This window comes from Rhinoderma darwinii, chromosome 12 (assembly GCF_050947455.1).
Source record: "Rhinoderma darwinii isolate aRhiDar2 chromosome 12, aRhiDar2.hap1, whole genome shotgun sequence".
Lineage (NCBI taxonomy): Eukaryota > Metazoa > Chordata > Amphibia > Anura > Rhinodermatidae > Rhinoderma > Rhinoderma darwinii.
In genome coordinates this window covers 7,214,216-7,242,004 of record NC_134698.1, presented here as the reverse complement: position 1 = coordinate 7,242,004, position 27,789 = coordinate 7,214,216, and the positions used below count along the sequence as shown (strand labels likewise).

General features: G+C 41.9%; 1 protein-coding gene across 1 annotated transcript; it reads left to right on the top strand.

Moving 5' to 3' along the window:
* The first annotated feature begins 230 nt into the window (after nucleotides 1–230).
* LOC142665037 (SLAM family member 5-like) lies at nucleotides 231–27,789 on the top strand. Its single transcript, XM_075844571.1, has 6 exons — nucleotides 231–576; nucleotides 9,226–9,501; nucleotides 11,660–11,755; nucleotides 18,181–18,254; nucleotides 24,659–24,805; nucleotides 27,679–27,789. Exons 1-6 carry the CDS (start codon nucleotides 231–233, stop codon nucleotides 27,787–27,789), a joined length of 1,050 nt encoding a protein of 349 aa, XP_075700686.1.

The window sequence follows — 27,789 nt, the reverse complement described above, 5'->3', positions numbered from 1 at the left end:
TGGCTTATCAGCTTTTATCTCGTGTATCTCACCCAGATTGGAGTCGAAGTGGCGATCAGTTTGCACCCCCGGCCCAACAGCCTATAGGGCATATGAGTTGATGGAAAGGGGTTGTTTTCATTAGACAACCCTTTAAACTTTAATGCAACTGGCCCAGGGGCTGTGGACCGCTTCTGACTATGGGTCCTTATGGTCAAATGGTCAGTCTACCGATCAATACTATGTAAAAAATGTATTCATATTTCTTTAATGCAGGAGGACAAACTGGTGCTCACCCGGTGGCCGGTCTTCTACACCATTCTGCGGCATTTTATTATACGGATTTACCACTTCCTGTACTTGACGTTACCTGGCAATTTCTAACCCGAGAGAAAACAACAACCAAAGTGGTCATGTATCATAAAGACCAATTTACCATCTACAATCCTCAATTTGATGGCCGTCTGGAGTTATCCGACAATGGAACAAAGTTACGTATCCAAGACCTGAGGATGGAGGACACCGGGGTCTACACTCTAATAATGACCTTCACAAATAATGAAGTAGATCATGTAACATACGACCTCGCTGTGTACGGTACGTGCAATATATGTCCTTATATCCGTTAAAGAAGCAGGTTAGAATCAAATATGGCGCTGTACTCGTGGGAGGCGGGGGGGCAACACACATAACATGTCACCAAAATGCAGTTACTTACAGTGAACATTCACCTTCTGGAGTTTTTCTCATACAGAGCTCCAGATATCCTGCATAGACATAGTTATATAATAAAATTCTGCTTGTCTTTATCCACCACTAGAGGGAGTACATGAGCTAGCTGTCTACTGTTTTATTATTGATTTCAAAGTATAAACAGTATGCAGTGAGCTCCTACGCTCCCCCTAGTGGTGCCTGCAGGTATTTTGAATTTTATAAATAAACTATGAAAGAGATTTGGATCAAAATATATTTTTAAATGAATCACACAGAATTTCTATGGAATATCTACTGACATGCTGGGGCCTGTCAGTGTCATTTGATGGCAAGCTGTCGGCTTCAGTAGTTACTGGTGTCCTAGATTATCAAAATTTCGTTCTCAGAAAATGTATTATTTGGGTTTTACCGATTCACAGATTTTTCTAATCTGGTTTGGTGGATTACACTTGCAATTATATATTTCACTCAATGTTTTCCTCTGCTCAGAGTGAAATTTCAGAGTACTAGGAAACCCCCAAGGTTTTTCTATGTCACGCATGAGACTACACCTCTCTATCTATGGGGTTAAAGGGGTTTCCTGTTTTTATGTAAATAAAGCTTACCCGTTGCATGAGAACATCTCTGTTTAGCTCTAATACTGCATAGATCTAATACTTCTCCCAGAGGGTTTTGCTACAATGGTATACAGTCCCTACTAGGGCATATAGAACCTACTCAAGGCTTCCTCTATCAGTCGGAGCAAAAAAATATTTCAAAGAGTGACTCCCACTCGCAGCGGGACCCTGTATTACATGGTCAGTCATTTATTTAAATTGTTGACATGTAATACTGGATTTCTCCTGCAGGTTCCCTCGTGATCTGATCGCTGGGATTTTAGCTATCAAATCTACAATGATCAACTCATTTAGAGGGTACCCCTTTAAAGCGTAAAAATCTCACTTTCATCTTAGACAGCTGTTTATATATATTAGATAGTTAGTACGGCTGAAAAATGACACATGTCCATCAAGTTCAACCAAGGGACGGGAAAAGTGAAGTTAAAAATTTCTACACATAGGAGCTAATATTTTTTTGTTCTAGGAAATTATCTAACCCTTTTTTAAAGCCTTCTACTGTCCCTGCTGTGACGGCTCCTGCGGTAGGCTATTCCATAGATTCACAGTTCTCACAGCAAAGAAGGTTTGTCGCCGCTGCAGGTTGAACCTTTTTTTTTCCAGATGGAGGGAGCGCCCCCTTGTTTTTTGAGGGGGTTTTACATGGAATAGGATTTCACCATATTTTTTGTATGTGCCATTAATATATTTATATAAACTAATCATGTCCCCCCTTAGTCGTCTTTTTTCAAGGCTAAATAGGTTTAATTCTTTTAATCTTTCCTCATAACTTAGATTCTCTATGCCCCTTATTGGCTTCTATGTATTTTTTCATCCTTTCTATGAACTGGAGCCCAGAACTGAACTGCATATTCTAGATGAGGCCTCACTAATGCTTTGTAAAGTGGTAATATTTCATCCCTGTCCCGTGAGTCCATGCCTCTTTTAATACACGACAATATCTTGCTGGCCTTTGAAGCAGCTGATTGACATTGTGTTGTTACTTAGTTTATGATCTACAAGTACACCCAGATCCTTCTCAACAAGTGACTCCACCAGTGTTGCTCCCCCTAGGACATACGATGCATGCAGATTATTACACCCAGATCCTTCTCAACAAGTGACTCCCCCAGTGTAGCTCCCCCTAGGACATATGATGCCTGCAGGTTGTTCGTACCCAGATGCATAACTTTACATTTATCTACATTAAACTTCATTTGCCAAGTGGACGCTCAAACACTTAGTTTGTTTAAATCTGCTTGCAATTCACGAACATCTTCCATAGACTGAACTATATTGCATAGCTTGGTGTGTTCTGCAAAAATAGAAATAGTGTTATTAATCCCATCCTCTATATCATTAATAAATAAGTTGAATAATAGTGGTCCCAGCACTGAACCCTGGGGTCACCACTTATAACCGGGGACCATTCAGAGTAGGAATCATTGACCACAACTCTCTGGATACGGTCCTTGAGCCAGTTCTCAATCCAATTACAAACTATAGTTTCTAAACCTATAGTCCTTAATTTACCCATTAGACGTCTATGAGGGACAGTGTCAAATGCATTTGCAAAGTCCAAAAACACTATATCCACAGCAGCCCCTCTGTCTAGGCTTCTGCTCACCTCTCATATAAACACTATATCCAGAGCGGCCCCTCTGTCTAGGCTTCTGCTCACCTCTCATATAAACACTATATCTACAGCGGCCCCTCTGTCTAGGCTTCTGCTCACCTCTCATATAAACACTATATCTACAGCGGCCCATCTGTCTAGGCTTCTACTCACCTCTCATATAAACACTATAACCACAGCGGCCCCTCTGTCTAGGCTTCTGCTCACCTCTTCATAAAAACAGATCAGGTTAATTTGACAACTTCTGTCCTTAGTATATTAGAGATACTCCCCTCACGTAGCATGCAGTCTAACATATACAGAGAGAGATGCAGCAGCTTCATCCCCCTCCTCTCCCATATTACTCAAGACAGTTTTTCCCATTTATAGTGAGCCGGCAAGAAGTGGAAGGGGAACTATGGGCTACTGGAAGGTGAGGGAGATGTCTCTTCTCTTCCCCCCTCTTTAAAGAGATATATGCTCATTACAATTATAAGCCACAAACAACAGAATGCAAAAATATTAACCCCCTTTGAGTTAGCATTTAGTTGAGGCTTGTTGGGCAGTCTATGTGGGCCCTGCCATAATAATCATATACTAACATGTTGTGCAAGTGTGAAGAGGCTAAGTCGGCAATCCACCTACACAGGAAGGAAGACAGAAGGGTTTTCAGTAGTATCACTGACAGCGGTGAGAGTGGGACTGAGCGTGTCATTATATTTTGTGCTATAAACGAAGATGTGGTATTTATTTAGTTTTCTTGTAGTAATTTATATTAAAAAAATCTAATACTCAATGTATGCAGCCTAGAATACCTGTAATATACAGTGCGTGTATGTATATATATATATATATATATATATATATATATATATATATATATACAGTGAAGGAAATAAGTATTTGATCCCTTGCTGATTTTGTACGTTTGCCCACTGTCAAAGACATGAACAGTCTAGAATTTTTAGGCTAGGTTAATTTTACCAGTGAGAGATAGATTATATAAAAAAAAAAAAAGAAAATCACATAGTCAAAATGATATATATTTATTTGCATTGTGCACAGAGAAATAAGTATGTGACCCCCTACCAACCATTAAGAGTTCAGCGTCCTCCAGACCAGTTACACGATCCAAATCAACTTGGTGCCTGCATTATAGACAGCTCTTACATGGTCACCTGTATAAAAGACTCCTGTCCTCAGACTCAATGATCAGTCTGACTCTAACCTCTACAACATGGGCAAGACCAAAGAGCTTTCTAAGGATGTCAGGGACAAGATCATAGACCTGCACAAGGCTGGAATGGGCTACAAAACCATAAGTAAGACGCTGGGTGAGAAGGAGACAACTGTTGGTGCAATAGTAAGAAAATGGAAGACATACAAAATGACTGTCAATCGACATCGATCTAGGGCTCCATGCAAAATCTCACCTCGTGGGGTATCCTTGATCCTGAGGAAGGTGAGAGCTCAGCCGAAAACTACACGGGGGAACTTAATGATCTCAAGGCAGTTGGGACCACAGTCACCAAGAAAACCAAGAAAACCATTGGTAACATATTACGCCGTAATGGATTAAAATCCCGCAGTGCCCGCAAGGTCCCCCTGCTCAAGAAGGCACATGTACAGGCCCGTCTGAAGTTTGCAAATGAACATCTGGATGATTCTGAGAGTGATTGGGAGAAGGTGCTGTGGTCAGATGAGACTAAAATTGAGCTCTTTGGCATTAACTCAACTCGCTGTGTTTGGAGGAAGAGAAATGCTGCCTATGACCCAAAGAACACCGTCCCCACTGTCAAGCATGGAGGTGGAAACATTATGTTTTGGGGGTGTTTCTCTGCTAAGGGCACAGGACTACTTCACCGCATCAATGGGAGAATGGGTGGAGCCATGTACCGTCAAATCCTGAGTGACAACCTCCTTCCCTCCACCAGGACATTAAAAATGGCTCGTGGCTGGGTCTTCCAGCACGACAATGACCCGAAACATACAGCCAAGGCAACAAAGGAGTGGCTCATAAAGAAGCACATTAAGGTCATGGAGTGGCCCAGCCAGTCTTTAGACCTTAATCCCATCGAAAACTTATGGAGGGAGCTGAAGATCCGAGTTGCCAAGCGACAGCCTCAAAATCTTAATGATTTACAGATGATCTGCAAAGAGGAGTGGGCCAAAATTCCATCTAACATGTGTGCAAACCTCATCATCAACTACAAAAAACGTCTGACTGCTGTGCTTGCCAAAAAGGGTTTTGCCACCAAGTATTAAGTCTTGTTTGCGAAAGGGATCAAATACTTATTTCTCTGTGCACAATGCAAATAAATATATCTAATTTTGACAATGTGATTTTCTTTCTTTTTTTTAATATAATCTATCTCTCACTGGTAAAATTAACCTAGCCTAAAAATTCTAGACTGTTCATGTCTTTGACAGTGGGCAAACGTACAAAATCAGCAAGGGATCAAATACTTATTTCCTTCACTGTATATATATATATATATATATATATATATATATATATATATACTACCAGGGGAGCAGGCATAGCAGCTGCTATGGGGCCCAACAATTAAGAGCGCCCGTCTCTACACAGAGGTAAGGTGCAATGACTATGGATTATGGAAAAGGGCATGGAAAATTTAACGTGGCCCCACTGCAATTTTTACTATAAAGCTTCACGGCTACCCCTGCTGTGTGCATTAACCCTATTCTGCGGCATTACTTTTTGCATTATCCCTGTGCTGTGACATCATTGTATGTATTATCCCTGTACTGTGACATCACTGTATGTATTATCCCTGTACTGTGACATCACTGTATGTATTATCCCTGTACTGTGACATCACTGTGTGCATTATCCATGTACTATGACATCACTGTGTGTATTATCCCTGTACTGTGACATCACTGTGTGCATTATCCCTGTACTGTGACATCACTGTGTGTATTATCCCTGTACTGTGACATCACTGTGCACAGTATCCCTGTACTATGACACCACTGTGTGTATTTTCCCTGTACTGTGACATCACCGTGTGTATTATCCCTGTACTGTGACATCACCGTGTGTATTATCCCTGTACTTTGACATTAAAGTGTGCATTATCTTTATACTATGACATCACCATGTGTATTATCCCTGTACTCTGACATCATTGTGTGCATTATCCCTGTACTATGACATAGCTGTGTGTATTATCCATGTACTATGACATCACTTTGTGTATTATCCCTGTACTGTGGTATCACAGTGTGAATTATCCCTGTATTATGACATCACTGTGTGTATTATCTCTGACTGTGACATTGCTGTGTGCATTATCCCTGTACTATGACATCACTGTGTGTATTATCCCTGTACTATGACATCATTGTATGTATTATCCCTGTATTATGACATCACTGTGTGTATTACCCCTGTACTGTGACATTGCTGTGTGCATTATCCCTGTACTATGACATCACTGTGTGTATTATCCCTGTGCTGTGACATCATGGTATGTATTATCCCTATATTAGGACATCACTGTGTGTATTATCCCTGTACTGTGACATCACTGTGTGCATTATCCCTGTGCTGTGACATCATGGTATGTATTATCCCTATATTAGGACATCACTGTGTGTATTATCCCTGTACTGTGACATCACTGTGTGCATTATCCCTGTACTATGACATCACTGTGTATTTTTCCTGTGCATAATGGTGACCAAAATAATCATAAGCGTTCATGTTTTTTTTGAACATGCTGCTAAAAGTGGTCATGGTGAAATAGGGCCCTAATCCAAATTTTACCATAGGGCCCAATATTTACTTGTCACTACCTTGAATAAATGGTGTGACAACCTGGGGGACAACTTCGATCACAGGATAGCCATCTCCAGGGTGAGATGGTTGGCACACATAGAAAGTTCACTCCAACACATTGCATAAGGGTTTAAAACAGCCGCAGATTTATTGTCTTCAACACAGCAAGCAGTTTTACAACAAAACTGTACAAAATAAACCCTAGGCCGTCCAGCCTCTAACTAATACATTCAGTGTCCCTCACTAAGAGACCCTGAGCCTTGTGCCCAGTACCTCACAACATACCTAGCTTTACCATACACAGTGGTGACTCTCACTGCCTGGCATGCCTGTCTTCCCCAGACTGAGAGCCCTGTGTGAACAGCGCACACTTGAATTACAGAGCCGTCTCAGGTGAAGCCTAACTAGGCTCATCAGACAGCCCAAGGCACGGACCGTCTGTATGGAGTGGAAGCCGCCCTTCTCCTTCACACTCCAGCAAACCAGGCCCTATTCCGGGTTTTACACCCGAGCAACCGCAGAGAAAACCCTCCCTGCTGTACATGCTCCCTGGTTGCCATAAACCTGCCCTGTCCAGTAGCTGCACTGCTACAATGGATATAGGTAAAGGACAAGGGGACCAATATCAATGGGGTACATGTTACTAGGAGAGTGGTCCCAAAAATATGTGCATGTTTTAGATGCACTGTAGGCACGCTCACGGCTAAGCACGCTCATGACCTTTCCTCAGCATCAAATGTGATGTAACTCACGGCCCCTGCACTCTCATGCCTACAGGGATTGTCCGTTCTTATGTAAGTAAAACTGAATAATTGTACAATGGAAAGTTCTGCAACATTCTAATACACTTTGCCTTTCAATTCCTCACAATTGTCAAGATCTCTGCTTGCTGTCAACAGAGTCGTAGCCAGGCTTTCCTTCAACGGGGCAAAGATTCCGTTTTCTGCCCTAGTGCTGTTTCTAAATACCCTGACCAAGGACCCTCCCCCCTTGCACCGTGCTTCTAGGGGACATGCCCTGACAATACATGGTCTCTACCCCCTCTCCTAGTAAACAGGAAAATTCTTGGTTTTTTTAGAGTCTGAGAACCCCTACAGACCTTATTACAGCTGCGGGTTTGTTACATTTGTATCCACTCTAGGCACTGAACTATAAGCTAAATATATCAGTAGGCTGATACAGTTTATCTACGCTGGAACATTGTAGCAAACTAGAGATTGTTGTTTTATTCAGCATATGGGCATATAGATGTGGACCATCTGAGGACCATCCTCTAATATCCAGGTTAGAGAACATCTAGAGAGACGAACTCTTCCTCTAAAGGACCCAACTCCTCCATGCACTGTGTCAAGTATAGGAGCTGATCACATCATTAACAATGGGTGATGGGGACAGCTCAGCCCCTCCTCCCTCTCCCTGCACTGTGACCTCTGCACGAGTCACAGAGCACGCTCACTACACTCTCCCATAGAAGTCAATATTAAATCAGATGATGGGGACAGCTCAGCTCCTCCGCCCTCTCCCTGCACAGTGACCTTTTCCAAAATCACAGAGAACGCTCACTACACTCTCCCATAGAAGTCAATATTAAATCAGGTGATGGGGTCAGCTCAGCTCCTCCCTCTCCCTGCACAGTGACCTCTGCATGAGTCACAGAGCATGCTCACTACACTCTCCCATAGAGGTCAATATTAAATCAGGTGATGGGGACACTCAGCTCCTCCTCCCTCTCCCTGCACAGTACTCTCTGCACAAATCACAGAGCATGCTCACTACAATCTCCAATAGAAGTCAATATTGAATCAGCTACTCAGCAACTAACGACCAGCTGTCATTTTATTTTAAGTGACACTATGCAATGAAGATTTATATGAAACATATTGTTGTGTTTGTTTTTTTCATTATCTATATTAAAAACATCCTGAAATCTTGCAGCTTCCACACTGGCCACAGAGCACTCCCAATAGCCTGTCCTTCGTTGTAGAGATTACTTCTCGGCAGTATTACAATGAAAGGTAACACTTGTGTTATAAAGCTGGAGCCAGATAACATAGGATCACACTATTAACAATAGGTGATGGGGACAGTATAGCTCCTCCCTCCTCCCTCTGCCTGCACAGTGACCTCTTCACAAGTCATAGAGCATGCTCACTACACTCTCCTATAGAAGATAATATTAATTCAGGTGATGGGGACAGCTCAACTCCTCCTCCCTCTCCCACCACAGTAACCTCTGCACGAGTCACAGAGCACGCTCGCTACACTCTCCCATAGAAGTCAATATTGAATCAGCTTCTCAGTAACTAACGACCAGCCGTCATTTTATTTTAAGTGACACTTTGCAATGAAGATAATCTAAAGGTGACAACCAATATGGCTGCACTTCCTGTTGCTACTTTTGCAAAAAGCCGAAAATTGCAGACACACAAATATGTAATATACACATCATATTAAATTACACTTTGCTAAAACAATACAATTATAGATTGTGTTATTTTTATTTTATTTTCTTACAGAGCCCATCCCCCTACCAATTATAATCCCTGAGAAGAAGGATACGACAGACGGATGTAATGTTACTCTTCATTGTTCTGTCCCATCAAATACATCCGATTTCTTCTATACTTGGAAATACAGACTCCAGGGTTCGGAGTATCAGCCGTATAATAATGGAAGCACCGTCCATATATTATTGCCACCGGACCACCAAGACATGGAAGTCCTGTGTATAGTCCAGAACCCGGCCGACCAGAAGAACGTCTCTGTCAATATAAAATCCTGCTTTAGTAAAGGTGGGTACTCCTACAAGTGTCATGTCTACAATTTTTTTCTGTAATTGGTATGCAGTTGGCACTGGAATTGGCTCTTCCGGGGCTCGAAGCGCCACCCCTTCCAGTAATCAGACCATTTATACCCATATATGGACAGTGAAGTCAGTGATTTCTCCTGAAGCGGAATCCCCGGTCACAGCCGTCCCTGACACAGCTGTGGCCGGTGATTCCGCTCCAGGAGTATTCCCTGATGTCCCTATATGGACAGTGATGTCAGGGACTTCTGGAGCGGAATCATGGGCCTCTCTGGCCGGGGATTCCACTTGAGTCACAGGGGACCGCTCCAGGAGAAGTCCCTGATGTCATTTGCCCATATATGGATAGTGACGTCAGGGACTACTCCTGGAGCGGTCCCCTACAGTGGTGCTATAAACAGGAAGGGGGGCATCTATGGGGTGGGGGGTGCCATCTATGTGGGGTGTGCCATCTACAGGGGTGCTATGTACAAGGGGGCTGTGTGGCACTACCTAGAGGAGGGCTGTGTGGCACTACCTACAAGGGGGGCTGTGTGAAACTACCTACAGGGGGGCTGTGTGGCACTACCTACAGAGGGCAGTGTGTGGCATTATCCACAGGGGACTGTGTGGCATTATCTACAGATGGCAGTGTGTGGTATTATCTGTAATGTATAATGTAATATATGTACACAGTGACTCCACCAGCAGAATAGTGAGTGCAGCTCTGGAGTATAATACAAGATGTAACTCAGGATCAGTACAGCATAAGTAATGTATGTACACAGTGACTCCACCAGCAGAATAGTGAGTGCAGCTCTGGAGTATAATATAGGATGTAACTCAGGATCAGTACAGGATAAGTAATGTAATGTATGTACACAGTGGCTCCACCAGCAAAATAGTGAGTGCAGCTCTGGAATATAATACAGGATGTAACCTAGGATCAGTACAGAATAAGTAATGTAATGTATGTACACAGTGACTCCACCAGCAGAATAGTGAGTGCAGCTCTGGAGAAAAATACAGGATGTAACTCAGGATCAGTGCAGGATAAGTAATGTAATGTATGTACACAGTGACCCTACTAGCAGAATAGTGAGTACAGCTCTGGAGTATAATACAGGATGTAACTCAGGATCAGTACAGGATAAGTAATGTAATGTATGTACACAGTGACTCCACCAGCAGAATAGTGAGTACAGCTCTGGAATATAATACAGGATGTAACTCAGGATCAGTACAAGATAAGTAATGTAATGTATGTACACAGTGACTCCACCAGCAGAATATTGAGCGCAGCTCTAGAGTATAATTCCGTATGTAATTCAGAAACAGTACAGGATAATGGGATTTGTTGTGGTTAAGCAATTCTTATGGTAAGGTTACAAAAGATAAAATATTTCCGTTTACTGCGGGTTGTCAGGGTTCTCTTATGTACAAAACAAATGTTCTATTTATCCTCTGTTGATCTTCCATTGACTCCAGCCCTGCATATAATAAGATTGACTATACAGGTTTTACCACTGCTTGAACCCCTAGCCATCATCTGCAATCTGCAGAGGAACCTGACAGCAAGTGTTCAATTCCCCTACAGCGCCACCACAGGAGCTCAGTAGCATTACATGACGCCCTTAAACATCAATGGACTGTCTGTGTAATTCATGGTCATACTTGGTCCTCCAGAGAGAGAGATGCTGTTTGGGGCTACTCTCTGCTCCAGCTACATGATGGAGGTTACTTGTAGAAGTGTTCACAAGTAGGCAGTGAGTGTTGTATATTTTCAGCACTGTGCCAACTCATTGGTACAGTTTGGAGTTAGCACCTGTATAATTATGCCCTTGTTTGTGCTCGTGCCCTCACAAGTTCTTCGAATCCCTCACAAGGTCTCAGGGGTGTTGGAGCTCTTTAACAATGAGAGGTTAAAAGTCTGCTACCCCATTACTACCCCAATCCAGTAAATGACCTATTGACTTCTATGGGAGAGTGTAGTGAGCATGCTCTGTTTAGCCCCATTGTTATAGACCCTATATAAGCGATCATGTGTACTACTCTGGTAGATTCCTTACATCTCCGCCTGTTCTAGACTCACATTAGACAGGTCATACTTGTGGTATCTACTTGTAGAATGTGAATTGATATTTATTCTTGTTGTTATGTCCCAGATCCTTCTCGCCTCCGGTATACTGGATATATCATCCCTCTGTTCCTTATAATTCTGGCTGCAACTATATTTATAATATGGAAAATAAGAAGAAAAAGTAAGTGAATAAATGTATTATATATGACCTACATATCACATACATATCACAAACATACACTGTACATATAATATTCATATCACATACATATATCATTACATATCACTTATAATATTACATATCACATACACATTACATATATATCACACACATACATACATACATACATACATACATACATACATACATACATACATACAAATACTGTTCATATCACATACATATATAATTACATATCACATATATATAACATTTCATATCACATACATATCACATTACGTCACATAGATGTCACTTACATATATTACATATCACATACACATTACATTACGTCACATACATGTCACATACGTATAGGGTTACATGTCACATACATATATTACATATCACATACACATTACATATATATCACACATACGTACGTACGTACGTACGTACGTACGTACGTACGTACGTACGTACGTACGTACGTACAAATACTGTACATATCACATACATATAGCATTATATATCACATACATATAACATTATATATCACATACATATCACATACACATACACATATCACACATACATATACTGTACATATCACATACATATCACTTACATATAACACTACATATCACATACATATAGCATTAAATATCACATACATATAGCATTACATGTCACATACATATATCATTACATATCACATACATATCACTTACATATAATATTACATATCACATACATATAACATTACATGTCACAATCATATCACATACATATAGCATTACATATCACATACACATAGCATTACATATCACATACACATAGCATTACATATCACATACACATAGCATTACATATCACATACACATTACATACATATCACACATACAGTGAAGGAAATAAGTATTTGATCCCTTGCTGATTTTGTAAGTTTGCCCACTGTCAAAGACATGAACAGTCTATAATTTTTAGGCTAGGTTAATTTTACCAGTGAGAGATAGATTATATAAAAAAGAAAAACAGAAAATCACATTGTCAAAATTATATATATTTATTTGCATTGTGCACAGAGAAATAAGTATTTGATCCCTTTGGCAAACAAGACTTAATACTTGGTGGCAAAACCCTTGTTGGCAAGCACAGCAGTCAGACGTTTTTTGTAGTTGATGATGAGGTTTGCACACATGTTAGATGGAATTTTGGCCCACTCCTCTTTGCAGATCATCTGTAAATCATTAAGATTTCGAGGCTGTCGCTTGGCAACTCGGATCTTCAGCTCCCTCCATAAGTTTTCGATGGGATTAAGGTCTGGAGACTGGCTAGGCCACTCCATGACCTTAATGTGCTTCTTTTTGAGCCACTCCTTTGTTGCCTTGGCTGTATGTTTCGGGTCATTGTTGTGCTGGAAGACCCAGCCACGAGCCATTTTTAATGTCCTGGTGGAGGGAAGGAGGTTGTCACTCAGGATTTGACGGTACATGGCTCCATCCATTCTCCCATTCATGCGGTGAAGTAGTCCTGTGCCCTTAGCAGAGAAACACCCCCAAAACATAATGTTTCCACCTCCATGCTTGACAGTGGGGACGGTGTTCTTTGGGTCATAGGCAGCATTTCTCTTCCTCCAAACACGGCGAGTTGAGTTAATGCCAAAGAGCTCAATTTTAGTCTCATCTGACCACAGCACCTTCTCCCAATCACTCTCAGAATCATCCAGATGTTCATTTGCAAACTTCAGACGGGCCTGTACATGTGCCTTCTTGAGCAGGGGGACCTTGCGGGCACTGCAGGATTTTATTCCATTACGGCGTAATGTGTTACCAATGGTTTTCTTGGTGACTGTGGTCCCAGCTGCCTTGAGATCATTAACAAGTTCCCCCCGTGTAGTTTTCGGCTGAGCTCTCCCCTTCCTCAGGATCAAGGATACCCACGAGGTGAGATTTTGCATGGAGCCCCAGATCGATGTCGATTGACAGTCATTTTGTACGTCTTCCATTTTCTTACTATTGCACCAACAGTTGTCTCCTTCTCACCCAGCGTCTTACTTATGGTTTTGTAGCCCATTCCAGCCTTGTGCAGGTCTATGATCTTGTCCCTGACATCCTTAGAAAGCTCTTTGGTCTTGCCCATGTTGTAGAGGTTAGAGTCAGACTGATCATTGAGTCTGTGGACAGGAGTCTTTTATACAGGTGACCATGTAAGAGCTGTCTATAATGCAGGCACCAAGTTGATTTGGAGCGTGTAACTGGTCTGGAGGAGGCTGAACTCTTAATGGTTGGTAGGGGGTCACATACTTATTTCTCTGTGCACAATGCAAATAAATATATATCATTTTGTCTATGTGATTTTCTGTATTTTTTTTTTTTATATAATCTATCTCTCACTGGTAAAATTAACCTAGCCTAAAAATTCTAGACTGTTCATGACTATGACAGTGGGCAAACTTACAAAATCAGCAAGGGATCAAATACTTATTTCCTTCACTGTACATGTCACATACATATCACATAGATATCACTTACGCAGTACATACAGTACATATCACACACATACATACATGGATCTGTGACATAACCACACTGGCCGGGAGCCTGGACTGCAAAATGATAGGACATGTCTTATTATGGGCCGCATTTGCGGTCCAGGCACATTGAAATCAAAGTGTGCACGGTCCGTGATTTGTGAGCGGCCCACGGATGACACTCCGTGGCCGGCAGTGACGCAATCACGGGCCATGCACACAGCTACGGTCGTGTGCATGAGGCCTTATAGTGAATACTTGTATTCCGCATGAAATAACACTTCTGGTTCATCTTTTCTCAGAACTCTGCCTTGTGCTGTTCCTCTGTTTTTCCTCCTAGAAATGCATTAATAAATTGACAACTGGGTGTTACCATTCCCCTTTTTTAAGTGGCGTGTCCCTTCACAGACTCACTCTGTCAGCGTCAATCTGTGTAGGGACACACCCCCAACTACTAACACCCAGTTGTCAAATTACTCACAAATTTCTAGGAGGAATAACAGAGGAACGGTACAACAGAGAGTTCTAAAAAGAGATGGTCCAAAATTTAAGTTTTTTTGGGGAATACACGTGACAGGTGCTCTTTAAAAGACAGTATCACACATGATAGGCTTAGATACACTAGATAGTATCACATTATCGGACAGGGATAATGTGTGTATGCAATCTGCTGGTAAGGCAGCGCCCACATCTGTTCAATCTGAAGCCAGCAACAGGCAGCAGTGTAGTCACCCACCTGTCTGCAGTATATTGATGCCATTCCACCATTACCTCCACACCCAAGAGCGGAGTCCCCTTTGACATCATGCCATGGTCATGGACCTCGGCGATCAAAGGGTTAATCAGCTGGGGTCGGACTTTTAGTTGTGAATACCCCTTTAAGACAGATGGAAAATCATAAAGCCTAATTAACAGCTGGAACGGACTGGGTCTCATGCACAAATTGTGAGATTTTTATGGTCAGGAGACGTCCGCTGCCCCACATGACCATCATCTGATCTCTGATCGTCTTCATCTGATGATTGTGATGTCATAAACTTCTGCTTTTGTCTACTCACGGAGCTGCTTCTATTTCTAATGTGTCCTAGTACTGACTATATGACTGCTACAGAGTTATTAGCAATGACTAAATGGGGCCCTACACAGGGCATTGAATAGGGGCACTACACAGGGCATTGAATAGGGGCACTACACAGGGCATTGAATAGGGGCACTACAAAGGGCATTGAATAGGGGCTCTACACAGGGCATTGAATAGGGGCTCTACACAGGGCATTGAATAGGGACTCTACACAAGGCATTGAATAGGGACTCTACACAAGGCATTGAATAGGGGCACTACACAGGGCATTGAATAGGAGCTCTACACAGGGCATTGAATAGGGGCACTACACAGGGCATTGAATAGGGGCACTACACAGGGCATTGAATAGGAGCTCTACACAGGGCATTGAATAGGGGATCTACACAGGGCATCAATAGGGGATCTACACAGGGCATCAATAGGGGCTCTACACAGAGCATTGAATAGGGGCTCTACACAGGGCATTAAACAGGGGCACTACACAGGGCATTGAATAGGGGCTCTACACAGGGCATCAATAGGGGCTCTACACAGGGCATTGAATAGGGGCTCTACACAGGGCATTGAATAGGGGCATTACACAGGGCATTGAATAGGAGCTCTACACAGGGCATTAAATAGGGGCTCTACACAGGGCATTGAATAGGGTCTCTACACAGGGCAAGAATCACCTAAATATGAAGGAGCCATTGAGCTAAAGCAGGAGTTATCTTATGATCTTATGATCTGGACGGTCCATTTCTATGGAGGATCCAATGCAGATGTAACCCTTTGACTACTAAAGATGTGCTACATACGTCATGACAGGAATGTCTGTCATAGACTAAAACTCTTCATATTAAGAAGAAAAACAGCTGATTATGAAGGAGCCGTTGATCTAAAGCAGGAGTTATCTTATAATCTGGATGGTCAATTTCTATGGAGGATCCAATGTAGTCGTAACCCTTTGACTACTAATGACGTACTACATATGTCATGACAAGAATGTCTGTCACAGGCTGAAACCCTTCGTTATAATCCAGAAATTGCCGAATATGAAGAATCTGGCAGCTATTTTTATCATCTGGACGGTCCATTCCTTTTGTGGATCCAATGTAGACGTAACTCTTTGACTGCTAAGGACGTAAGAGGTACGTCATGACAGGAATGTCTGTCATAGGCTAAAACCCTTCATAATAAGCCCAAAATTTGCTGATTATGAAGGAGTCAATGATCTAAAGCAGGATCTATCTTATGATCTGGGCGGTCCATTCCTATGGAGGATTCAATGCAGGCTTAACCCTTTGACTTCCAAGTGTACAATATATACGTTATAATGGGAATGTTCCTTCCAAGCCAATAATGTTTGTAGTGTGTCAAATCCATATCACCAAAGAGGGCGGCCAACATGTCCAAATTTCCCCTGCAATAGTAAAAATGGCCCATTGGAGTCAAGGGGTAACCATGTATTTAATAGGAGGGTACTGACAAAGGAACCCCCATATATGATGCCCAAATGGGTCATATGAGCAAGAGTTGTCGTAAGTGCTCAACCCTTTTAAACTGGGCATAGATCTCATGTTTATGGGAAAAGCCGACCTACAAATAAAGTTTTTACTATTTATCTTGGTCCTTGGGGTTGTTTATATTGTTGTTTATCATACAATACATTTTTTATTTCAAACTTTGTATTTTGACCTTTAATTTGTCTCCATTCACATAACATTGTTATAACTACATAGGATATGGTGAGACAGGTGCCCATAAAAAAGGCTAAAGAGAGTAAAAAAAAAGGCTATATATAACATTACAGCCTTTAAAAACTTTTATTATATATCCTATACACAGTGCCTAACCCACATGAGTAAAATATCTTAAAGGATTACTCAGGCTAGATGCAATTGTAGCAAAGCCTCAGCTAGATACTAGTGTTTTATATGAATGTATCTTGTATGATGATGATTTCACTTCCTGGAGGCGGTCCTTAAAGGATTTGTCCACTCAGCAGAGTATCAGATTTGCCCTGTGACATAGAAGAGTATATGGGATTTGTGTGCATAACTCAAGGCAGACTTCAATTCCAACCTCATAAAATTGCTGTGTAATGGACTAAATTCAGGAAAACATAAAAAGGCAAATCACCGATATACAATATAATAAACCATGATTTGTAAAATAGGTAGTCCCTGATCATGTCCCAGCCTGAGCTCCACCTGTGTTGCCTTTTCCAAAACCCCTGCCACATTGATAATCCAGGTAGGCAAAATGGGGCCTCCCTCTACTGTACAGTTTTCTTTCCAGTTTCCCATCTCTACCAGAGGGGTTGTCATAGGCCCAGTAGACGAGTGGCCCTCCACCATTCGTAAAAGAGCCATTTCCTGAAATCAGAAGTGTAATTTGAAGCTCCTAGGTCCCAATGCAAAGTCTTTGACAGCTCCCCCTACTATAATTCTGGTATTCTTATCTGGGGCAGAATAGCCTTTTGAGGGCCCCCCCCCCCCAGGCTCAAGGGTTTAGGTGTGACTGCTACCTCTGCACCCCTACCGGAACTTCCTTCTGATGGTGGTCATGGTGGAGTGGAGCCACAGTCCCAAGTTTTACTATGGGGTCCCATGGTTACTACTCTTGTAGGCACTTTCAGCTTGCCCAAAAACACTTTATATCTGGTGAGGGCTAAACTTATTTTGGCTAGAACACGGCCCTGACCAAGTATTATGGAAGTCTCTGTCAAACCTCACAACAAGGTTCATTAAGTGATGGCATGGACTATGGATTCCATGAGATAGGAAAAATAATTTTATGGGTTCCAAAAAGTTGAACTACTGCTTTACTGCGTCATTATTTCCATAGAAACCGAAGGGGAAGAATTAGAATACTGCATGGCAGAGATCCTGAGCGTTGAGTCGTCAACTAACATCAATCAGGTAAGAAACATATACATTGTCACCTTAAGCCAATGAGATAAGGACTAGGGCATGATGGACACACCTCAGCAAAAAATAGGTGGGGCTTTATTGTTTGGGTGTGGCTTTCATGGAGAGGAGGTGTGGCCAGTGCGTAAAACCGATCCCAAGATACTGATATTCAAAGAGATTTTTCCACCATTAACATGTATCGCATAGAGGACCTTGGGCATCCCGACCGATCATGACAACAGGGGTCCCGTGTACCCCATTGTACAGATTGGAGCAGAGATAAAAGGACCAGAGAGTTAACCCTGCTCACTGGGCTGTTTGGAAAGGGCATGCACTCGTTACAACATGCAGCACCGGCGCTCTTCGAATTGGCAAAAAAGTGCCCAAAAAATTTCAATATCAAGTGAGAACAAAAAAAGTAGTCACCTACATCTGGGTGCCTTTATCCAAGTTAGTGGTGCTACCTACTGTGGTCTTTACTCTCCATCACTTTTGTGGTCCCGACCATGTCAGATTATAAGAAGTATTAAGATATGAGAGCCCGCGCCATTGTGTAGTAAAGAGGTGGTAAAGGTCCAGTATAGAAATTCTGGACTCACATGGGGTAAAATGTGATCCTTAGTTGTTGGATCTGGGATCGTCCTCCCCGTCTGTGTTCTGTAAACAGTCCTCCAGTAGTTCTGTTGTATCACAGGTCATGCTGGTGAAATTCGCATTGATCAGTCGGGCTTTGTATGTCTGTGAAAAAGTAATAGACCTGACCTTGTTGTTGGGTGAAAAAGTTAATTTTTATTTTCTATTTAAAATTAGCAGGATAAACATTTCAAAAAGTTTTAGTCAAAAGACGTAAAATAAATAAAAAACAATACATAGAACCGGGAGATCAACGTTTTGTAGGAGATCCCTGCTTCATCAGGAGGGTTATAAGATGTGCAGTGGGTGTCCCTCTTAAATAGGTCAGAGTGCTGACATTAAGAGGGTCTATTTAAGAGGGAAACCCACCCCATTTCTCATACCACTCCTGATGAAGCACGGACCACCTACGAAACATCTAGGTTCTAGTTATTGTTTTCTATTTATTGTTTTATTTCTTTATTTTACCATTCCTTGGACTCAAATTTTTTGGAATGTTTGCTCTCCTCATTTTAAATAAAAAGTAACTTTTTGACTACCGACTGATCTATTCGATCAATCCACCAGCACGACCAATGATACGACAGGACTACTGGAGGACTATTTACAGACCACAGACTGGGAGGACGATCCAGGGACCAACAACTGAGGATCACCTTTCACCTTCTGATATAGGGACAGACTGTTTACAGAAAAGAATCACACTACCCCATCCAGTGAGGGCGCGCCACACCTTTACCTGACTATAAGAGGTTCACTGTACATTATCTTATAGAGTTGTGTATTATAGTATTCTATAAACCGGTGACATATTTACTAGACCAGTTGGTACAAAAGTATAAAAAAGAGGTATTGTATTAACAGATGGCTGAACTCAGGTAACATCCCCCGCTCCCCCCCTCCTATTATGTACTTATCAGACAGTATAATCCACGACATCTGTCTGCCGCTAACGTTTTGTTAGTAGATGTTGAAAGAACATGTCTGACAGTTGGGATAGGTGGCAAAAAGTCAGGTGAGCCTGGGACACAACCGTGCAGGAGGATAAGCTACAAACAATACACTGTTCCGCCCCATTATACACCCCCTTCCATACGTTCATGTCATAGATTCAGGCTAAAGCCGGGCTTAGTGACCTGGCTTCCCCCTTATGGATGGTGACCTCGCTAGTTCTTGCTCCGGGGCCGAGCGACTGATAAATTGTGTTACATTATCTATCTATCTATCTATCTATCTATCTATCTATCTATCTAATATTGAATATGCCGCTTACACTGTGTAATGCAGAATTGCTCTTACTATCTAATAAGACTTTCTAATAATGTTTTATTTTTGTAGCAGACAGAGGTGTAACTTGAAGCTCAAGGGCCCCAATGCAAAATTAGTAACATGGCCTCCCTACTAATGACTCTTTAATAGTATTAGAGGGACCTTTAGGGCCTCATCAGGGTCCATGGCCTGGGTACAACTGCAACTTATGCACTCCCCAAAGTTATACTCTTGGAAGTATCTTTCTTAAAGTGTGACTAAACTGTCAGAAAACTTCTGACGTGTCATAGTGACATGTCAGAAGTTTTGATCGGTGGGGGTCCGAGCACTGAGAGCAGTGGGTGTACGGGCTCATAGACTTTCTATTGAACATGTACATGAAACCAAGAGGGTCAGCGTTCACCCGATCCCTTCTGCGGCTTCATTTTAGCGATCGGTTGGGATCTCAGTGCTCAGACATGTCAGAAGTTTTCTGAAAGTTTAGTTACCCTTTAAGCCCTATTAAGTTTTGTACTCACCTCTACACACATAGCCCAAAGGCTGGACATGAAACTTTCACCCATCACTGACACCGAATTCCTTTATGTCCTCACAGAGATGTACCCTGAAGCTCCCGGGCCTCAATGCAAAATCGGTAAAAGGACCCTTCAGCTTCTGGGTGCTATTTATATCACTTGTGTCTTCTTTGTGGCAAAAAGGCGTTTGACACCCTTCAGGTATCAGGGCCCGGGTGCGACTGTTACTTCTACGCCCTCTTATAACTACACTCATGTGTTCTCAGAGGTCAGCAATTCTTTATTAACCTTGACCACAATAAAATAAAAAAACTATAGTTAGAAGATGGTTACAAATGACTCAACATAGAGAAGACCAGTCTGAGAAATATCCACTGCATGTTCTTTGTGTTGGGTCGAGCCAATTGAGAAACCAAGGTATGTCTGATAACGCACACATCATAGTTGACCCACCATGACTGATGGTCATACCTACGAGAGATACATAGTTTCCTATGTAATCCTAGAATTATTCTCCGATAACTCTAGAACCATGAGTGATCTATCTCCTAAAACCTCTATGATGAGGTTCTGAAGTGACTTAAGTCCAGAAGATGTATGCGTGAGATACTGTATCCATCAAAAAAGCTTAGTATCTCATTACCAACCTTCTTGTGTTGCCCAATTTTAAGGGTTTTCCTCTATAATTGTACAGCATTGCTTAGAGGACCTATATAGGACCTACAGGATATACACCAACACTTGTCTCTTGCTTTGGAAGACAGTAACTTATGTGCTCCTGAATGAAAGCATGAGACCTTGGACGAGGGCCATTCACCTGGTTAGGGGTTCTCCAGAAGAAAGCAAGTCTTCCTTTTACTGTATAGGTGGCCATACACTTTTGGATTCATTTTGGACAAACCAGCTGAGTTCCATAGGATTGGCCAACCATCCAATGTATATGGCGGCCTCCCGACTTGGGGGAGCGAAGTATTGGGCATATGGATTTTAACATGCCCAATCCTTTTGTCATCAGGGAAGATAAGTCGCCGCCAGAGGTGTCTGGCAACTACTTACTGCCCTCTCGATATTCAGGAAAGCGTGCATATGTATGGGGGGATCGGGAAAAATATCTGTTACCAAACAAGTATTCAGCCAACATCTATTTTTATGTGTATGGCCAGCCTAAGGAAGGGGTAGTTGTAGGTGTACCCCAGTAAATTAATATTTTTTTAGGGGTTCCTCCATGGCAAAAATTTTGAGAATTTCTCACCTGGACTTTGTTAGGTTCTTTCTTTTCAAACATGGTTGTAGCTCATCGATTTCATGAATGTGGACAATACCCCTATTCCTATTTCGGATGAATGTTTTGATCTAAGTCAGCAATTGTCTATAAGTATTCGACACAAATGTATTTTTCATGTCGTCTTCGTTTATTCCAGACTTTGCCCCATGATGAAATAAACCATCGTTCAATCCCTCCGCCTCAAAAATTTGAAACGCTCTACACAAGCCTGGCATTAAGAACTTAGAAGATGTGGATCATATAAATGAAGGTAAGATATTTCATGGACCAAATTCTAAATTCAAACATTTAAGTTGAAACATGGTGGTCATGATCACGGAAGAAGAACCTGATCCGAATTACTTGACATGGTCAATGGTTCAGCTCAACTGATGACCAGACGTGAAATCGAACAGTCTCAAAATTGGTCGATGACTCTTAAATGTGCCACATAGGGAGGGTTAGTCATCTAAATTTTACGTAAAATTTCCATAGACTTATAGACTATTATCAATGCCTGATGTGTTGGAATAGACAGCACAGACAAGCCCCCTAAGACCATGGAAAGTACCATGAGAACAAACATTGTTATATATTCATCTATCTTGTCTACTAAAAATATATTTTTGTGGTTGTGGAAAATCCTGTATATTTCTTTAAAAAGTTACCGAGAATTTCCATTCATTATCAGGCACGGCTTAGAGATAAGAGCTGCATACGAACAAAGTCGCAATGCTACAACAGAATATGCTCTTCTATCTGACGTAAATAAAATTCCATCAACCGCCACACAACCCCAAGCTCCAACCCTTCCCCAGCGACCAATGTTAGGGGTGTACATAGAAAAGAGGAGACCCCAAAGCAAATATCAAAATGGGACACCATTAAGGTCAGTCCCGAAGTGTCTGGTGCTTGTTTCCCCCTCCACAAACTTAATACTGTATATAGACAATTCCCCACCCCCTGAAGGTGGGAGTCCTATACAGGTTCTCCTACCCAATAGTAAAGAGGATGAGACCAACCAAGTCTGGGTTCCCACTCTTTAAGGGACCCATAGAATCTAATTTTATTTTTAGATTATACACAGATATGGATGAACATTTGGTTACAGACATTCTCCACCCAGGGGCATAACTAGATGCTGCAGGGTCCTCTGCCGACCCCTTCAGGTCTGAACGCCCCTCCCAGATCAGATGCCCTCAGATCATATCAGTTGTGTGCTGCATCGTATATCATTTGTGTGCTGCCCAGTGTAAGGACTTTGTATAAGGATATCCGGGTTGGGCCCCTATTGGGCTCACTTACCCTTCGGCCTAATCGCGGCCGTATCGTTACGCCACTATCTCCACCTATGTGTAGGTGCAGTATTAAGATATGATTACCACATGGTTGGTCCCTTCTCTGCCCTCAGCTTACAGCTAATTCCACCTTGTACTAAAAACTTGAGTAATCTGAGGCAAACTGGTTGCTAGGGAAGTGTTGCCTGACAAAGACTCTGGTTGTTAGGTAGTGTAGACCTAGCAACTGGACTGTCAGACAGGCTTCAGATGTTCAGTTTAAACTGATTTAGTAGAGAAGAAGGTATTTGAAAAAGGAGAAAAAAGCCTCCAGCTCACCTTGTTTGCTAGTTCATTTGGGGTTGCCCCGCACGGATCCTCATGTCGGCTCACGATGGTGTACAACAGGGAAAAGGAGAAAGTGGATCCAGCGTGGATGTATTTAAAATGGAACTATTTCCAAGTTTAATTAGTCAAAAAAATTAAAAGTTAGGACTAAATTAGAGGTGTAGAATCCTATAGTGTAAGGAAAATTATCCAATATGGAAAGAAGCCTACGCGTTTCTGACGCTGCCTGCGTCCTTAGTCATGGCTGATAATGACTGATTTATCAGCCATGACTAAGGACGCAGGCAGCGTCAGAAACGCGTAGGCTTCTTTCCATATTGGATAATTTTCCTTACACTATAGGATTCTACACCTCTAATTTAGTCCTAACTTTTAATTTTTTTGACTAATTAAACTTGGAAATAGTTCCATTTTAAATACATCCACGCTGGATCCACTTTCTCCTTTTCCCTAGAGAAGAAGGTAAGCAGATTTTTTGCAAAGTCAAATTTTTAGTTTATTCGTCATTTTTTTTTTCCATAGCACCAGTTTAAAAAATCATGGCCTTCTTCATACCCAATAGTTTGACTTACCTGACAGGAACTATTGTGCTAGGGTGCCTCTGAATCCTGAGCTGGGCTTAGCTACTCAGGGGTACTTTCATGATCTGCAGGTTAGGGAAGATTTCTTATTCCCAGAGGACTCTTAATAACATGGCATAGCTCCAGACGGAGACAAGGACTGGAAGGTGGAGATCTTTAGAATGGTGAGAGACCTTTGGGGACAAGTACCGTAGGGTCCGATAACTCCAGTCAACTGCTGAATTTTCACAATTTTGGTGCCGTTCTCAATAACCCAACTAATATCCAGACCCATCTATGTATAATGAGGCCTTTACCATGGGTACTGAATAAACAAAATTAACCCTACAGAGATAACTAATTCATGGTCTAGTTTGTAGAACAACTCAATCACTGTGTCTATAGCCCGAGCAGGTGATTGATATCATAGATGTGAAATGACCACCGAAGTTTCTCAGATACTTCTCAGTAACTTGTAAATTACGACTTTCTGACTAAAATGTGACTGTTCTCATTCAGATATTTGACGTCTTCTTACCCATACCAGCTGGACACCACAGAAGAGTGTGAATCGAAGGTGATGGATGTTATTCAGCTGTTGTCCATGGTTGGTTCTCGACTGGTATACTTCACCTCAACAGCTGATTCACCTCAGTTTCATGAAGGAACCCTTCTTTTCTCCGTTTTTTTGCTAGTGAGTAATGGTACTTCATGGCCGTGCAAACCACTCCCACCATCTACAACAGAGAAGGACCATGCAGGGCCACCATCAGGAATCTCTGAGCCCCATACAGCCAAGGAGTCTGGCCCCCCCCCCCATTACCGAGGATTGGGCAATGGAAAGTGTCGCGCTCACGTTTGTACATTATGCGTGTTAACTGATTTTCGTACTGATGTCAATTGCAGTGAACGAAACTATGGAGCAGGCAGTGACCGGTTAATGCCCTGGATTTTGTTCAATTCAGCCAAAACGTATCACACTGTATGGCATAAAGTGGGATACGACGCCCGGGTAATGGCCCTGGGGCAACTCCTGAAGTCAACGTCCATAAATGCACAGTGACGTTCGTAGCTTTCCTGGAGCTGGGATTCCCTGGAACTTGTACTAGAGCTCTGCCCAGGGACTCCGGCGCTGTTCTTGATGTCCATATATGGACAGTGATGTCAGGAGCTTCCCCAGGGCCAAATTCCAAGGGCAGAGTGATTGTGATGATCTGCCAGGGGACTCTGGCATTGGGAAGCTCCTGACATTACTGTTCATATAGTGTTATCAGGAGCGGTATACATTTTTTTTTGCGGGGTCTCTCAGGATGGAATAGCGGAGTCTACTCTGCTATTCCATTCTTCAAAAAAAAAATTAAACCCCAATCACATGAGTTATATTGGCATCCGCACCGAAAATAGGAGAGTTTTAGCCATGTCCCAATTTAAAAGCAAATTGTTCCTCTATTAGGCTTCGTTCACATCTGCGTCAGGGTTCCATTCTGACATTCTGTCGGAGCTTCCCGTTAGAACGAAACCCTGACTGACACAAACGGAAAACATATAGATAGATATGAGACAGACCCATAGATAGATAGATAGATAGATAGATAGATAGATAGATAGATAGATAGATAGATAGATAGATAGATAGATGAGGGGTACGAGGGGGGGGTTCGTGAGTGTAGGCTAGGGGTGCCACCAGTCCGATGGGCCCCTTTTTTTTAGCCATGTGGCCAGGCTCCTGACAGCAGTACCACTAGTACTGCCCTGATGGTGGCCCCGAGACCATGTACTGAGCTCTTAAAATGCAGGGGGAACAGTTAGTTTTTCCTACATCCCAATACTGTGCAGAGCCTGATGTAAATAGGAAACTTTTCAGAGTGTAAATCACCAGAGCAGCTTTTTGCTGACACTGAACAAGCAGGGACTGTTGTGAGCTTTTAGCTCTAAAGCCTAAAGAATTGTTAATGCAGTCATGAACTGTCTATAATAAAGGGGGTAAATCAGGATCGGATAATGTTGCAGAGCACAAATGAAAAAACTCATCCTATGGAATGACTTTTATGTGCAGTTAAGGCTATTTATATTTGTATGCTTTATTATTAACATTATTATTATTATTTATAACTATTATTTCCTCTGGCAGCTAATCCATAATTTCAACGTCTCTAGCATCAGTATTCAAAATGAAAAATGTGTAATGTGCCTCAGTTATGAAAAACTACAACTATAATTTCTCGAAAAAATAATTCTTGTAGCTTCACTTCAATTAGGTCTGAGTTGCAATACCAGAAAAATCCACATGGACAAAAGTGGCACTGTTTCTTAAGATACCCCATTAGAGAAATAGGAGGTAATAGAGGGGGGTCTCCTGTTCAGGATCCTCATCTCTTGGCCAGAGTGGAGAGCGTTTACATAGAGCGTCTGTTGCTCTGGAGGACCTGCCCTGTCCTGTATTACACAGACAACCCATTAAAATGAATGAGAACTGTGTAATGCTTAGTTTCTCCAGTGGTGGCGCTGCAGGGAAAATGAAACCTTATTGCCAGGTTACCCAAAAGATTACAACTCATTGCTGGGGGTCCCAGCAGGGCAACTCTATGCAAACAGCTTTTTCTTCATCTACTCTTCTACCAAGTAAGGATTATCCAAAAATGAATCACCCCTTTAAGTGACAAAAATGTTGGTTGTTTTTTTAACCCAGAAAGCTGTATCTCTTTTTATATTTTTATTCTGAAATAAAGAATGGGTACAGCTTACGCCCCCCCCCCCCTACATGACATACTCACATACATGCTGTATCAGATTTTTCACGTGACCCTACTTGAGTACCCCAATAAGTGTCCCTATAGGAGAGCAGACCGTAGTAGGCCCATAACAGCAACAGCCACAATGCCCTATAATAAATATTGCCAAAGTAACCCAACAAGAGACAGTAGGTGCCCAGTGGGCCAGCCACAGTGCCCCATAAATGCCAACAAAACCCTGATAATTTTTGTCTACTAGCTTCATATGTGGCGGCTTTAGTTCTTCCATAGGTGACATCCATAGTGCCCCTACAAATGACAGCAACAATGTCCCCCTAAATGCCCACTTCAGTGGTGCACCCCCATATATAATTCCACTTGGAGGTTCAGATTTTTTTCCGAATATTCTTTCATGTCAGGAAAGGGTGAAGAACCATATATTTTTGTTTAGCCGTTGCTGTTGGAGGACTACAATTTTTATGTTTTTTAGTACAATTCTTTAACGCTCCGTCACTCTCAATGGTGATCTAGACTTTAGGTCAAGTTTTACGTTTCAGGAAATAATGACAAAGGGCTGACAAAAAAAAGCAAAAATATTCCCGCCCTGGGCACATTCCCTATGTAACTATTATACCCATTGTATTCTGTAACCGATCTTCTACTACTCACCTTACAGCAGACGTGGACTATAGTGTAGTCTGGACTATCCACAAGACCAGTTTGTGTTACAATATTTTCCAGTTGATTTGCCAAAAACATTTTTATACAGATATTTTTTTATATTTTTATCTTTTTTTTATTTACCTTTTATGTTTTGCTTTTTATAATTATGTAGAATTTTAAAGACAAATACATCATTGTGTTCTTCATAGAATGGCCGGGTGCCATCATCATAATTAAGAGCGCTTTCAATTTTAATCTAAAGAGGAACTATCACCTCTCCTGA